General features: G+C 37.4%; 1 protein-coding gene across 4 annotated transcripts in view; it reads left to right on the top strand.

Annotated features, from left to right (window-relative positions):
- Positions 1-384: 384 nt before the first annotated feature.
- The window catches only part of LOC138713169 (gastrula zinc finger protein XlCGF57.1-like), a 38089-nt gene continuing 21790 nt past the window's right edge, over positions 385-16683 (top strand). The window contains exons 1-4 of one of the 4 annotated variants that reach the window (XR_011335793.1): positions 407-609; positions 7318-7475; positions 8375-8460; positions 11176-16572. Coding sequence is in view for 3 of the 4 variants with exons in the window: in XM_069845019.1 (XP_069701120.1) it covers positions 7377-7475; positions 8375-8460; positions 11541-12663 (1308 nt within the window). In the remaining variant the exon portion in view is untranslated. Of the gene's footprint in view, positions 610-653; positions 913-7317; positions 7476-8374; positions 8461-11175; positions 16573-16683 lie in introns of those variants that run through there. The other 3 variants (XM_069845019.1, XM_069845030.1, XM_069845040.1) reach the window with 3 other exon arrangements.

Here is a 16683-nt window from a genome sequence, read left to right as displayed (position 1 = left end):
TTGCTCAACATTCTGATTACAAATGTCCTTTGTAGGGAAAGAATAAAATTTGTCTAAAACCTTAACCTCATCCTATTTTCTAGTTTTTGAAGTATGGATCTCTTCCTCTATTCTTATAATGTACCTTTATGTCATAAGCATAACGATGAAATTATACGCCATTTAATGGAAATATTTCATGCTGATAATTTTGATATGTTTTGAGAAATTTCATGCGTGTCTGTGCCGCGAAAATCAGATCAGAGAGATACCAACATAGTAATGTGAAGTTTTTGGATTTAGGAGGATGAAAGTCGTTGTTAAATAACTACCACATAACAGTAGTTTTGATTTTAAACATTTTATAGGATTTCTTTATGTATTTTAAAGTTCATCAATTTGATATACAGTGTTGAGTTATTTTTAAACAACTGTATGCAATACAGACAAGTTATATGTTGAAATGTTGGTGACATTGCTCTGAGAGCGTCAAGATGGATTGTGTAAAAGAAGACATCACCAACCCTTTACGATGAAAGTGAAATAATTCAGAAGTACAAAAGTAATAACAGTGAAAATCGAATATTGATTACTGGTGTGTTGATGTCGGAGAACAGTTCGTATTTCACGGTAATGTATGGCCGTTTTATTTTGTATTTCATTTGTGTTGTAACCTTGGTCCAGGAAACTACTAATTTTTTACGAAAATATCTTCTTTTATTTAGTGATTGCCTAGACTCTAGAGTATATACGCTGAAGCTGTTAGGATGCTACAGGGAAATCAGAGCTTCCAGAGAAAGCCCCTGTTTTACTTGGACTACGGGCTTGTCCAACACAAGCTATAAATTAGGGGTGCATCGAGGATTGAACCCGGGTCCATAGGATTATGAGTCCAGCGCTTTGGTCACTAGACTACCGTAAGAAAAAAATAAGGTGAATCTTTAATTTGGTATTGCCAGTAAGGGGAATTAAAAACAAACACTGAAAATACCATAGTTTTGTAGTATGGAGTAGTAGAAACTTGATGTGATCACTGGGAGAGCTGTGGTACCACCCAACCCGCCCTAAATAGGTTCCTTACTTATATAGGAAAATCGTACTTGAATGAAAAAGGCGGCCATATTTCGTCGTTGTGACGTAATTTGAGGTGGAGTGGGAGAATGATTGCAGTGTCGCCAACTGTCGTAACCATTCATATAATCTTACACACCTAATCTAACCTAACCTACTACACACCTATTGAAACATTCCTAACGTTTAGCACACCTGTTGTAACATTCCTCACAGTTTTATTTCGTTTGCCGATATTGACATCCTTGCTACACCTATAGCATATCATCAAGAGCCATCTAGTGGAAGTGAAGTGAAACTGCGACTCTGTTAATTACGTTTCCTAAGTTGATTCTGTGTTATCTGCAAGAATTATTGTGTCATTGTAGTGATAATTGCATATAGCCTACATTGTACAATAAAAATTGAAATAAACTTATGCCACGGCTGTGATAAAAGTGTTCAAAATTGATTTCCAGCGCCACAATCCCAGTGATAAACGTGGGAATATTCGTTAGGAGTCCGTTGGAAGTGGCAATAGAAAAATGCAGATTGACCGCATGCAGCGCCTCAATTAATGGATAAATTTCAGAACGCGGATTCTTTCCTTTCCCTCTTACTTCAAAATTCCAACCTTGTGAGCACAAAATAAATTATTGGCACTGAAAAGTGCCTTTAAGTAAACATGATGATGCGCATTCGACAAACGCAGACAAATCTGCTCTTTTTAATATCCTATTTTAAGATATAATTGTCAGTGTGGAATCCATATGCTGAAATTTTCTCCAATTACTTTATATTATTAGCTTCATATTCATCCTGCGTGCAATTACAGCTTAATTCTACTTGAGTCGTTATTCCGGTGATGGCATTTTCATAATCTTTCATCTCTATGGACTATAAAAGTTGTATTTCATTTCATTGACTCTAAATGGCAGGAGAGTTCATTATGTGAAGTGTTGCGTAAGGTTCAAAATTCGCAATACAAACATATGTTACACTCATGTTTAATACATGAGGTTGTTTGGCAGTAAGCTTATTGTGTGCTTACAATACCGTTTTCCAGCCATTCAGTTTTTCAGTAGGACATAATATACCACCAAAGGAAGAACTTAATCTAAAAAAAAAAAATCCCCCTTGCCTTGGCTTAAAATTGTCAAAGAAAAATTATATTATTTCATTATTGTAATTTTTAAAACCAGAAAATGCATGTTCTCTTCAAAATATTTTGGATTCTGAACCAGTGCTGGATGAAAATCATCCTGAAAGTGAAATCAGTGATCATGAATAAGAATATTTGACACTGTAGGGCTAGTGAAGGAAGTTTCATATGTAGAATAGTTTCAGAATTGATTTTCTTAATATAGGCCTATCTTCTGTTTTCCTTATTTATTTAAAAGGAACGTTATTTTGTATGATTTGAGGCTTTCCCGGCGTTTGATGTAGAATAACTCTTCTCAGGTTCTCAGCCAGGTGAGTTGGAGATTAGCTTCCAAGCTTTCAACGGCTAGCTCTGCCATCTTCCTCAGGGAATGAAGTGATGTGGGACAGCATGCAGTAGTAGGGCTTCCCGCTGCGGGCCAATCAGGAGCTAGTTCCTAGTCCCGACCACCAGGCGCATTCTGGTTGGTGGAAGTGGTAGCCAATCAGGAGCTAGTTGCTGGTCCCGACTGTCTGCCATGTGCTGGTGGTCTAAGCATATTGATGGCAGGTTTCCATGCTGTACTCAGCTGTAAACTGGTCACAAGATAGATTTCGGCGCCACCACCATCTTGGACAAGACATCAGGTTACTGGGACTTGGTTATCAAGGAAGCCATCGAAATCCAGCTAGATGGCAATAATTTCAACAGAGACGGGGATCTACAGCTGAGTACAGCATGGAAACCTGCCATCAATACGCTTAGACCACCAGCACACGGCAGACAGTCGGGACCAGCAAGTAGCTCCTGATTGGCTGCCACTTCCACCAACCAGAATGCGCCTGGCAGTCGGGATTAGGAACTAGCTCCTGATTGGCCCGCAGCGGGAACTCTTCTATTGCATATATACCAGCTAGACATGGTCCCACATCACTTCATTCCCTGAAGAAGATGGCAGAGCTAGCTGTCGAAAGCTTGGAAGCAAATCTCGAACTCACCTGGCTGAGAACCTGAGAAGAGTTATTCTGAACGTTATTTTGGTTTTACTATATATTTCCATAAAAAATGTAAGGGGTTATCATCTAAAAATTCTTATTGTGTATTATTTTGGTAAGCTGAAGTCTTAATATACTGTAGTACTATTATTTCTTATTATTCATTTAATAAAGTTCGTGTATGTTAGTGAAATAACACTTTTCTACTCGTTTTAATGCCTAGGTACTCTAATTTAAAAAGTCTCAGACTTTCTATGCAATAACGACTTATGTTTCCATAATTTACTTACAAATGTTTAAAAATGGTTTATGTTTAAATTATAACTGACATTGGATTTGAATAATTTATACAGTCTAAAATATTATACAAAACAAATGATGCGAGTACATGTACTGTTAATATATCTACATTTTTATACAACTTGACATTGTTTTTCTCAAAAAATGGGTTTTCAATTTAAGCTGTTATTGCACCCAGTGCCCCTATTGTGAAATGGCATTAGTTTAGTAAAATTGGAGATGAAACGAGCACAAATTCCAGTATGTGTAGAGATAATTACCTTCTTTTGCTTAATGAATTACAAAATATTCTTGAAAAGGAGGAAAAAAATAAGAGCATGGGTTCAAGGATGGATTCCTGGAAGAAATTTGCACAGTGCTTGTAAGATCTTGTTGAAAGGACTACAGTAGACTCTTGCTAATCCAGCCATTCCTTGCACAGAGGCGTGCCCGATTAGCGAGAGTATTTTAAAATGTCAAACGCTATAAGCTGCACCAACCATTCTAAATCTAAAGTGGAACACCCGATTACTCATGTAGCAGATTGGCCATTCCCAGATTATGAAAAGTCAACATAAAAGAGAACAACCACCGGAGGCATTTTTAGGTAATGATCACTATAATGGAAGTACAATTGCAAGCTGTTACTCCATGCAATTCCATAAGGGTTATAACATGACTTCTTTTGCAGTCGATAGACGGTAGCATAGTGAAATTATAAAAATGGTTATCTTGACAGTCCATTAAGGTGCATCTACACGGTTCAACTTTTCTTTCAACTTTAAGCAGTCAAGCAATGCATGCAACAGTGAACGAAATGCGTTTGATTGTGCATGCTTTTTTCCACCAATTGAAAGCTACCTGTCTACAGTAGCATGTAGCGAGCAGCTGATTGTTTTAGGTGGCCTTAAATAAACTGTGGCCTTAAATAAACTGAAAATTCTTTTGTTTGGTGATGGTGGACCTTTTAAGCAGAAAATAGTGGCAAGTACGATTAGCTTTATTGAAGGCTATCGCAAACATGAATGCCTACGGAGTGTTCTACCACAATTTTGTGAATCAAGTAAGTGTAAGTATTGGATTTATATTTAATATTTATTAATTAACATAATGATATATACGTAGTGAAGATGACGTTCAACATGGTGCACCATGTAGACCACAAAATCCCCATGCATTTTATCCCTTAAATTGGCAAAACTTCATTTCTCACACTAGTTTATTAAACTTTGTCAGACTGTAAAGAAAACAACTATCGCAATGTCCATATTTGATATGTTGTACAATATTATAGTGTTGTGAAATTTTAATTTTCCTACCAATTTTTTTTTCTATTGTTCTATTAAAATTATAGCATATAGCCTATTAACCTGTTGTATCCTACAGGATACTTTGTCAATTTAAGGGTTGAACGTTCATTTTCAACTTGATTCTTTCAATATTCTCCCCAGATTGCAAATTAACCTTGTAGATGCACCTTTAGGCTGATCACTCCGTTATACGTGAGCAGGGGGTAGAACATTCTATTCATGGCCAGAACGTGTATACATTAATATAAGTAATACAGTGTAACACATGAAACTGGTGCAAATTTCCTAGAAAACTATTACAGTAGAAGTGATAGGAAGTACAGAGGAATGAGGCCAGATTACTGAGGGCTGGATTAGAGAGAGTCTAGTGTAATTTTGAAGTAATTCCCTCTTGTTTTATTGAAGTATCTTGTAAGTAAGACAAAAAGCAGACATCCTATACTCCGGATTTCGGGCAAAATTAAAAAAAAAAAGTATAGATTTTTTTTTTTTTTAGATGTGCCCCCTGAACCGTACTTACTTACTTACTGGCTTTTAAGGAACCCGGAGGTTCATTGCCGCCCTCACATAAGCCCGCCATTTTTCCCTATCCTGAGCAAGATTAATCCATTCTCTATCATCATATCCCACTTCCCTCAAATCCATTTTAATATTATCTTCCCATCTACGTCTCGGCCTCCCTAAAGGTCTTTTTCCCTCCGGCCTCCCAACTAACACTCTATATGCATTTCTGGATTCGCCCATACGTGCTACATGCCCTGCCCATCTCAAACGTCTGGATTTAATGTTCCTAATTATGTCAGGTGAAGAATACAATGTGTGCAGTTCTGCGTTGTGTAACTTTCTCCATTCTCCTGTAACTTCATCCCTCTTAGCCCCAAATATTTTCCTAAGCACCTTACTCTCAAACACCCTTAACCTTTGTTCCCCTCTGAAAGTGAGAGTCCAAGTTTCACAACCATACAGAACAACTGGTTATATAACTGTTTTATAAATTCTAACTTTCAGATTTTTTGACAGCAGACTGGATGATAAAAGCTTCTCAACCAAATAATAAAAAGTCATTTTCCATATTTATTCTGTGTTTACCCGAGTGTCATTTATATTTGTTACTGTTGCTCCAAGATATTTGAACTTCTCCACCTCTTCAAAAGATAAATTTCCAATTTTTATATTTCCATTTCATACAATATTCCCATCACGAGTCATAATCATATACTTTGTCTTTTCAGGATTTACTTCCAAACCTATCTCTTTACTTGCTTCCAGTAAAATTCCCGTGTTTTCCCTAATCGTTTGTGGATTTTCTCCTAACATAGTCACGTCATCCGCATAGACAAGCAGCTGATGTAACCCGTTCAATTCCAATCCCTCTCTGCCCCCTGAACCATAGCCAAGTAAATACTTGCATTATATTATAGAACTTTATATACATAGGTAGTAAGTTACAGTATACTTACGAGGTGTATGCAAAATTTGAGAGTAGTCTCTTTAACCATTTCTGAGAAAACAGGACTTGTTTCTCTAAAAATGACAAATAGAATAATGTAATTAATATATTGTAAATTTTCTATACTCAACAACAATGTAATTTTATTATCTCAACAATAGGATTTGCTCTCCACACAGTAACACAGCATTCGTTAGTGCACTCCACAGACGACAATGACAATTTACTTGGACTATTACGAACAACAATGAACTGTTAATGTTAACTAATATTCACAAAGCACTATTTACAACACAGAACTGTCAGTTCTCAGTTCACAGCTCGTTTGTCTTGGCTAGTTCTTCTAGCTCAGTCACTCACGTTCACAGAATCTCGAACCCCAGACCTTCAGAGACGATCCGTTGAACTTCGAACTCAGGTCCTCCAACTGCGGTCCACTGCACTCGAACTCTGGGCTTCAGGCTCCACAGTTACGGACACAACTCAAGTCGCGCTCTGGTCTCGAAGCTGGCTTCACTGCTACACAAGACTAACTCGCTTACTGTCCAAATTTGCCTGTAACAACACTGGCTTACTGACTGACTAACTGACTGACTGACTGTTCCAAGTTCACTCGCGTGCGTAATTTATACCCACAGCGACGTAGACGAGAAAGTTCGAGGTCATAATGGCATTCTCGAATAATCTGGATATTTCCACTTCGACGGACTTCTGGACGATTTGGGAGGGTCCGTCCCCCCCTTCACTCCGCACGTAGCAGTTTGCTTCCTTCCCCACTCGGCAAGCAGCAGATGCGCGCGCAACCTCCCCTCGCCACGTCGCCGTAGTACACCGCCCCTCTACCCTCTCAGTATCCAGACGCTCCCCTCACCACCACCTAAGCGACCAACGTTTCTTCTGCTGGGCGCCCTGTCGGACACGCGTTCGAACCCCGGTGCAGCTGTCACAATATTTTACCTGGCATTAAAATGGGCCTGTTAAAAGACCTATTACCAATATAAATCTTTATATTTTTTTTAATGTAGAGAAAATGGAATTTTTAAAGGCCATGTGTACTGCTCATTTTCATAACTTCGCTCATGTTGGTATGTTGGTACATTCTTCTTCTTTCAGACTTGCATGTCGATGCGAGGCTGTGAAAATCGACCAGTTGTGCAGCACACTTGGACGTGATGGCTGCAGCTGGTGTCGTCCCATGGTATGCTGACGTAAAAACTGAAGAGGAGGAAGAAGTACTACCAGGGTCATGTGACATTGAACATGATGTGCAGGTACGTGCTTGTTTGGCCAGAGCTCTGCACATGATGTGAAGACGTTTTCAGTATTTGATCCATCAAGTCTAGTCTAGTTTATAATAGCACACCTTTTCCACGAATTTTCAAGTAACCAAAAATGAGTGTGTCTCAGTGTACAACAAAATACAATTCCTGAGTATTATTGAAGGAAAAATGCAGTTTCATCCTTTGGATTACTCAAAACACTTGAACAAAATAGGAATTATCTCTTCACTACTTCGTCCATTGTGCAGTCTTTAGGAAGAAGTGGATCAGAATCATCTTCACTGATGTCCAGCCTTTTTCTCTAAACCACACTGTGTGGGAGAAATACTGGAGAGCAAGAGAACTATTGCCTTTATTGCCAACAACTTGCAGTATTAGTTACCGCTAATAACAATATTAAAAAATATATTGCTAATTATATAAAAAAATAAGTATGAAACAATCAGAGAATGACAATTGAAGCGTCGGCTGGAACAACATTATAAGTTACATTTGGTAAAATTTACAGGAGCTGCAAAAATGTGTACATGTACAACGTTGTTCTTATAGGGTAGCAAACTTTTGAGTGGACAAATTTCACGTACTGCATTGATGGACAGTTGCAAGCCAAAGAGTATAGCAAGGTAACATGACATACAACATTATTACACAGAAACACGCCGAATGAAAATTTTGTAACTTACAAAGTTGTTCCAGCTGATGCTTCAATTATTGGGAGTCCTTGAATCACAGGTCTCTTTTTTGTAACATATCCTAAGTTTCTTTTGTCCCTTGAATTCCATTGGTTTTTACTAGTCTAAAGTGTTAATATTTCTATAGATAGAAGTATTTTTTTTTTCTGGGTGCATTATGCACAAGTCAATAAATTTCTTTTTCTGTTGTGCAACCAGATACCACCTTTGGAAGTCTGCCTAGTGAAAGAGGAAGTAAAGGTGGAAGTGACGTCAGAGGAGGAGGATGAAATAAGTGAGTCATGGTGAGTGAAACAAGATACTGGCGTCCAGTATTGGTTTCTCGTATAAATGTAATTTTTCACAGCATAAGAATGACTAGATTTTACCTAGGCACTCTTTCTCTTTCCATATTGTTTCCAAAAATCTGGACAAAGATACTGATTATCCGCATCAATACTATGTCATAATTAGAGACTGGTTCAGTATGAGGAAAGTTTTGCCGAAATATATGAAGTGTGTTTTTGAAAAATATGAGACTATGAAGTAAATATTTCAATGCTAAAAATCTTCGTTCTTAAACCGTTTGGAGTTGGTTTATTAAATTAGAAGAGGGCTATAATAGGAGAGAGGGACTCATAAGCCGGTTTAAGTGTAATTTGTCAAGAAGCTTCTTGCAGCCATGAGCAGAGCGCCATATGCACAAAAAAATGGCGGGAATTTCAAAAGAATTTTCTCCTCAAAAAATAGCGGGAATTTCAGAAGATTTCTCTGCATCTCCCCATTATAGTCATATTTACATCAGTGTTTGAAATGTAATCATTCCTATTACAATTTTTACTTTTTTTTTCCTCCCTTTTTTTTGTAAAAGATAAATCTTGATCCAATCCAGTTAGTGTTTTCAGAAAGTGATGTCCCGGAAAGTGGACGTAAAAAATTGGCTGTGAAATTTAAAATGATTTAGACATGACCAACCGAATCTGTTAGGTTAGAATGTACCAGATTTATTTAGTAACAATGTTTTATTTTGTGTCTCGCGCCGTGGCGTCATGGTCTAAGGCATCCTGCCTATTACTCGCATTACGGAATGCGCGCTGGTTCGAGTCCTCATGGGCGAAGAAATTTTCTCATGAAATTTCGGCCAGTGTATGGGACCGGTGCCCACCCACTATCGTGATGCACTTAGGGAGCTACAATAGGTAGCGAAATCCAGTTGCGAATACCAGCTATAACGGCTGGGGGGGATCATCATGCTAACCACACGATACCTCCATCCTGGTTGGATGATCGTCCACCTCTGCTTCGGCATGTGGGCGTGAGACCAGCAGCAGGCTGGTCGGTCTAGGCCCTTCACGGGCTGTAGTGCTACGGATTATTATTATTATTATTATTATTATTATTATTATTATTATTATTATTATTATTATTATTATTATTATTGCTTTATTTTGTACATAAACATAAAGATCTTTATTGTAATTAACAGTTTGCTGTTTCCAGTAACATACGATTTAAAATGATGCACATGGCTACGAAAAATCTACCAGTTTATCAAATAAGTTTTATGTGATAACATTGCTGTGTACTGTAAATGAAAACTCCCATTTCACTATCTACCGGTATTTTGAAGAAACATTTTGCGCAGTGACAGTTCTTTCTATTTCCGCAATCAGGATACTTGTATTTAATATGTGCAGCCATTGTAATGTAACAGACATAAACAAATCTGTAACTAAAATTAAAAAATTCAAAATCTTTTAGTGGAAGCTGCTTAGAGTTAAAAGCGATTAACAGGAAAAAGATTGGATTGAACCCCTCTCTCCTGTTATAGCTCTCTTGCTTCATTATTTACAAAATAACTCTATAGAGATTAATAGCTTTATCTATATTTAATGGCCCGGGTTCGAATCCCGGTCGGGGCAAATTACCTGGTTGAGGTTTTTTCTGGGGTTTTTCCTCAACCCAATATGAGCAAATGCTGGGTAACTTTCGGTGTTGGACCCCGGACTCATTTCACCGGCATTGTCACCTTCATATCATTCAGATGCTAAATAACCTAGATGTTGATACAGCGTCGTAAAATAACCCAATAAAATAAAATAAAAAATCTATATTTAATGAAATACAATAAATCTGCACAATTATACAGTATTTCAGCATCATCAAATCCTTACATTAATGCAAGAACTAGATAATTCAATTTTTTTACATTGAAGGTGACGGGAGGGGGGAATAAGTATAACAGTAATGTTGCCTGGACTCAACACTGATTACAATACTACACATGAAATCTTTTTGTATTTTCTGGTAAAAGATTATATTCCACGTGTTGTGTTGTATTGTGTGTTTTGTGTGTGTGTGTGGTTTGTGTTCTGTTGTGTGTTTTGTGTGTTGTGTATGTGTGTGCGTGCGTGCGTGTGTATGTGTGTGTGTGTGTTTTTCTTTTCTTTTTATTTCTTTTTAATGCGATAACCATTTATTTTAGCTGTTATGTATTGTCTATCCCTGTAGTGATATTGAATAGTTTGAAAGCCCTCTTCTGTTATATTATTATTTTTTTTTTTGGTTATGTTTTATTTAATGAAGCTCGCAACTGCAGAGGTTATATCAGTGTTGCCAGATGTGCCAGAATTTTGTCCCGCAGGAGTTCTTTTACATGCCAGTAAATCTACTGACATGAGCCTGTCGCATTCAAGCACACTTAAATGCCATCGACCTGGCCCGGGATCGAACCTGCAACCTTGGGCATAGAAGGCCAGTGCTATACCAACTTGCCAACTCCCTCTTCTCCCTGTAGACATTTCAGTGTTACAGACTTAAGTAAAAGTAGCCTACGTCAGTAGATTGAATTCTTATGTTGTTAGTATGTACTATTGCCCTGGTGTCTGCACTATAAGCAACTGTAGTTGACTTTAAAAAAAATACTTGATGAGTTTGTTTACTAGTTTTGTCTTTGTTTTCGATCATATCTGTATTCTACATAATTGTTAAGGTATTCCTGCTTTTCTTTTTTTTTTTAGTTGATGATTTAACGACGATGTATCAACTACGAGGTGATAGTGAGATGGTATTTGGCGAGATGAGGCCGAGGATTTGCCATACATTACCTGGCATTCACCTTATGGTTGGGGAAAACCTCGGAAAAAACCCAACCAGATAATCAGCCCAAGTGGGGATCGAACCCGCGCCCGAGCGCAACTTCAGACCGGCAGGCAAGCGCCTTAACCGACTCAGCCACGCCGGGGCTTATTCCTGGTTTTATTTGGATTTGGCTCCTAACATGAATAGTTGTAGATTGTATATTGCTCGTCGGTTTTCTTTGTTATATGAAGGAGTATTTGGGGTATCTGTGTTATGTATTAAGATTGTAATGTTTATTCCACAGTGACATAGACTCTGAAGACACCGATGTGAACTACCCACAGATTACCAAAGAGGAGACAGATGTATCTACGAAATGTGGAAGTAGTGGTGTTGACCATGGACTCCAAGAAACGTGTTCCCGTGCAGAACCTGTAACAGAGTCATACCACTGTGGTCTCTGTGGTGAAGGGTTCAGTCATCGAGAGACGTACACGAGACATACTCAGATACACACAAATGAGACGCTATTCAAGTGTGATGTTTGTGCGAAGTGTTTTCATCAGAAGGAAAATTTAGAAGCACATACCTGCATTGCTGTTGGTGAAAAGAGATTCAAGTGTGATATATGCGGCAAAGATTTCCATCAGAGATGGCGTCTTGTGAGGCATGTAGGTGGCCATGGTGGGGAAAAACGGTACAGATGTCATATCTGCGGCAAAGAATATAGAGAACGACATTCTCTTGATGAACACACCCGTACACATACCGGGGAAAAAAGTTGCAAATGTGATCTCTGCGGCAAAGAATTTATTTACCACAGCAACCTGTCGAGACACATCCGTATCCATACTGGGGAAAAGCCGTTGAAGTGCCTTTTCTGTGGGAAATGTTTTACTGTTCGGACGACCCTTGTGAAACATGTACGTATTCATACCGGCGAAGAACCGTTCAATTGCGGTTTTTGTGGGAAAGGATTTAAATGTTCCGGCAATCTTGTGAAACATGAACGTACCCACACAGGGGAAAAACCGTTTACTTGTGATTGTTGCCAGAAAAGTTTCAGCGAGCGTACAAGCTTAATAAAACATCTTCGTTCACACACGGGGGAAAAACCGTGCAAATGCGACGTATGCGGTAAGGAGTTTAGTTACCAGGAGAGTCTCAGGAGGCATACGCGTACTCATACAGGGGAAAAACCGTATAAATGTGATATTTGTGGCAAATCCTTCAGTGAAAAAGGAACTCTGGTGCATCACTACCGCACTCATACCGGTGAAAAACCGTACAGCTGTAATCTTTGTGGTAGAAATTTCGGTCACAGAAACAGTCTTTTCGCGCATTCTCGTACCCATATGAAAGACAGTGAAAGAATGCTTCAAAGTGGAATTGTTATTGAAAGCAATTTAGTTACAGCAGTAAAGTAAAATTTCCCGTATTACAGGGAATGAAGGTCCATGGGACAGCGGGACATTAAGGCTTCCGTTTTGGTGTACAGTTGCTGCCAGTGTTACATTCTTGCTATCTTTACCATTAAGAAAAACTCACCTGATAGAAGGTGCGTTTTCAAGGATCGATGTACGACAACTGGCCTGGGTGACATTCATGAATCCGATGCTGACGGGTGGGCCACCCTTCCTTAGTCTTGATAGAGCCAGATTTTGTCTTCAGACGAGTACCTGATAATCCCTAGGGCCTGGAGCCCCAAGCTCCTACATCAATATCCTACTACCCCCAAGACTTTACCCGAGCTTATCTTTAACCATTCCAGACGATAGATGAAATGAGGGGCCAAAATTTGTATAAGCACTTCTTTTGACATTATTAACATGGCAAAAGAAAAAAATGTAACTTTTTTATCTGTCCCCATCAAAATACTCCTTGCGTGACACAAGCGAGTAGTTCTGCAATACATTTCATCTCATTGTGGCATGAATGATAAGTAGGGAGCGGATTTTTATGTGCTAAAAAATTGAAATATATTTATTTTTTATGTGCTAAAAAGTACAAATATATTTGCTAAATATAATTTTTTTAAATATGATAAAAATACCTTACTTAGCTTGGAAAAAAAAAAATGTTACTAGGTACTCACCAACAACACTTGAATGCTAGTAGTTGGCCGAGAATTGCAGTGAACAACAAAGGTCATCTCCAAATTCTCCATCACAAATGCTTGCCAATTATCTCTCAACAACGACTTACACGTGAAAACGTCAGACGTCATATTTAAAAAGAGGAATGTCACAAACACAAACACCGTCAGTTTCACCTACAGGCACACCCTCCAATACTTGAGCAACTTTACACATTTTTTTATATCCACTGTTTTTCCCAAACACATTCTGGAATTTGTCCCTTAGTACTTGTAGTTCTGAACCTGGTAGCGAGTCTAGTTTAATTTCCACGGCACGCACCTCCCTGTTTCAGACAACAGGTTTTTGGATGTTTCGAGTTTTTTTATGGTGTCACACAAAAAGCTTAGATTTGCTAATAGGAAAGCCAAATCGTTTTTTAAACAACCATCTTTCAGTATATCTTGAAGGATATCACAACAAGATATATTGCCTTACTTGATGGACATGAGCGAGAGGCGAGAGATTTGTTTAAATTAAATAATGTTCATACCCCAGCTCTAATCTGTTGTGTTTCACAAACAAAGCGTGGAATGAAATCATCTTCAGCAACAATAAACATTCCTAATTATGTGTTGCAAGATCTCTCTTTCTTGTCCATGTTATTTATTCTCTAATAATAACATTGATATTCTGCCTAGCAGTTCTCAGAACTTGAGGCGATACTATTATAAAAATGGATCACGGATACACCAGACAGCGCTTAGAAACACAAAGCAACCAAGAATTCTTAAAAAGATAACGTACTTCTGAGTGACATAATTGATTCAGTTTTAAAATGTTTAAGAGTTCTTGTAAAAAATTATTTAAGTAAAAAAAACTCCAAGATTTATGTGTTTATAATAGATTTCCTGGAAATATGTATTTACATAAATTTTTTTTGAAAATATGTGTTTTTATGTGAAATGAAATTCGGGTTTTAAACTTGAAACTTCATGTGTGGAATTTTTAACTTTGTTAATTGTGTTTTATCACACGCAAAAATAATATTTAATTACATAGAAATCCGCTCCTTAATGATAAGCTTGCAAAGAAAGATACTCAGAGCCACCATATCTGGGTCAAGTTCTGTGTATCTAAGGAGTGATCATTATGGAGCGGATTTTAATGTGCTAAAAAATTTAAATATATTTATTTTTTATGTGCTAAAAAGTACGAAAATATTTGCTAAAAATTTTTTATATGACAAAAATACCTTACTTAGCTCGAAAAAAATGTTACCAGGTACTCACCAATCACACTTGAGTATCAGTTGCTAGTAGTTGTCCGAGAATTGCAGTGAACAACAAAGGTCATTTCCAAATTCTCCATCACAAATGCATGCCGATTATCTCGGAACAACAATTCATACTGTGAAAATGATCTTTCCACATCACAGGACGTCAGACGTGCATATTTAAAGAGAGGAATGTCACAAACACCTACACCTTCAATTTCACCTACAGGCACACCCTGCAATACTTCAGCAACTTTACACACTTTTTTATATCCACCGTTTTGCCGTGAATGCACACGTGAAGCAGCGGCAATGTGCTAGTTTCCAGACAAATGTTGGGTTACTTGAGAGCTTTGATCTGCACTTACTGATTTACCACATGGTTGGCAAAATAACACTTTTCCGTCAGTAGTAAAAATGTTTTTAAATTCATCTACATATTGCTGTAGACGCGATCTTAAACTCGATTTGATTTTAGGCTTCTTAAGAGGCTAATATACATAAGTGTTAACGTAAAAAAATGTTTCTAGCTACTGACTGACAATGTCGGAGGAAAGCTTCCTATAGCGACGCCACCACGTCTACACTACGCAGCTTATGATTATGGTCCGATAATGGGGAATCACAACAAGATGTATTTCCTCACTTCATAGGCATGAGCGAGAGGCGAGAGATTTGTTTTGAATTAAATAATGTTTATATCCGAGCTCTTATCCGTTGTGTTTCACAAACAAAGCGCGGAATGAAATCATCTTCAGCAACAATAAACATTCCTAATTATGTGTTGCAAGATCTCTCCTTGTCCATGTTAATTTCTTCTCATATAATAACAATGATATGCTGTCTAGCAGTTCTCAGAACTTGAGGCGATACTATTACAAAAACCGATCATGGATACACCACACAGCCCATAGAAACACGAAGGAACCAAGAATTCTGAGTGATATAATTGATTTAATTTTAAAATATTTAAAAGTTCTTGTAAAAAAATTATTTAAGTAAAAAAACTCCAAGATTTATGTGTTTATAATAGATTTCCTGAAAATATGTATTTACATAATTTTTTTGTGAAAATATGTGTTTTTATGTGAAATAAAATTCGGGTTTTAAACTTGAAACTTGACATTCGGAATTTTTAACTTTGTTAATTCTGTTTTATCACACGCAAGAAAAATATTTAATTACATAGGAATCCGCTCCTTAGTGATCATACACCAAAAGGCTATTTTCACCTTCTGGAGAATAAAATAAAAGAATGTCACTGGTAAGATGAAATAAAGGCTGTAACAGATTGGACCAGAAGAGGAGCAGTTGCAAGATTCCATCAAGCTACAGGTCATGACTATTTGATCAACATGTGCACCATATCTCAGAGTCCAGTTTGTATTCTCTGTAACCATGGCAACAATATGGATTTTCCACATCTTAGCAGTGGTCCTGCCCTAACAAGAACAACATTGGTGGATTGCGATTGGGAAGCTGGAGAAAAAATTATAATTGCCTGCAATTACCGGCCAATTTCAGTTTTTAATCAATTTCACTGTTTTGTTCATGCTTTAAGATACATTCTTTGTGTCTCCATGTATTTTATTCCTTCTCATTGTGGCTAATGATGAATTCAATATCCCCTGCATTAAATAAATAAATAAAATACATTGTTGATGTAGAGATTTACTGGTTTTTTACACTCACAGCTGCAAAATAATATGTTTTTGCATTGATAATATATAAATTTAGTGTTTTTGTAATTTTATAGCCTGTTTTCAAGAACCGACTTGACAACAGTGTGTTTATGTTGTGTTATCAGTAACCTTGTGCCCATACAGCTTAACAATTAACTCAAATGAAAATTTACAGAAAGAATTACAATCACTAACATGTTATGGTTTGTAAATAGACTCTGTTCTTTGAAAATGCCATTAAATAAAAGTAACTATTATTGTCACTGAAGTGTCTGTACATTAAAAGGGACGTAAAATAAAAAATTAAAATTATAATTTTATTGTCTTTGATTAGCCTCTATAGATCAGTAGTGAAATGACTTCACCTAGCCTTTGGGTTTGGAGGTGTACCGTTTCTACTATTCGATTTATGAC

The sequence above is a fragment of the Periplaneta americana genome, chromosome 2 (assembly GCF_040183065.1).
Source record: "Periplaneta americana isolate PAMFEO1 chromosome 2, P.americana_PAMFEO1_priV1, whole genome shotgun sequence".
Taxonomy (NCBI): Eukaryota; Metazoa; Arthropoda; class Insecta; order Blattodea; family Blattidae; genus Periplaneta; species Periplaneta americana.
This window is presented reverse-complemented; position numbering and strand designations above follow the sequence as displayed.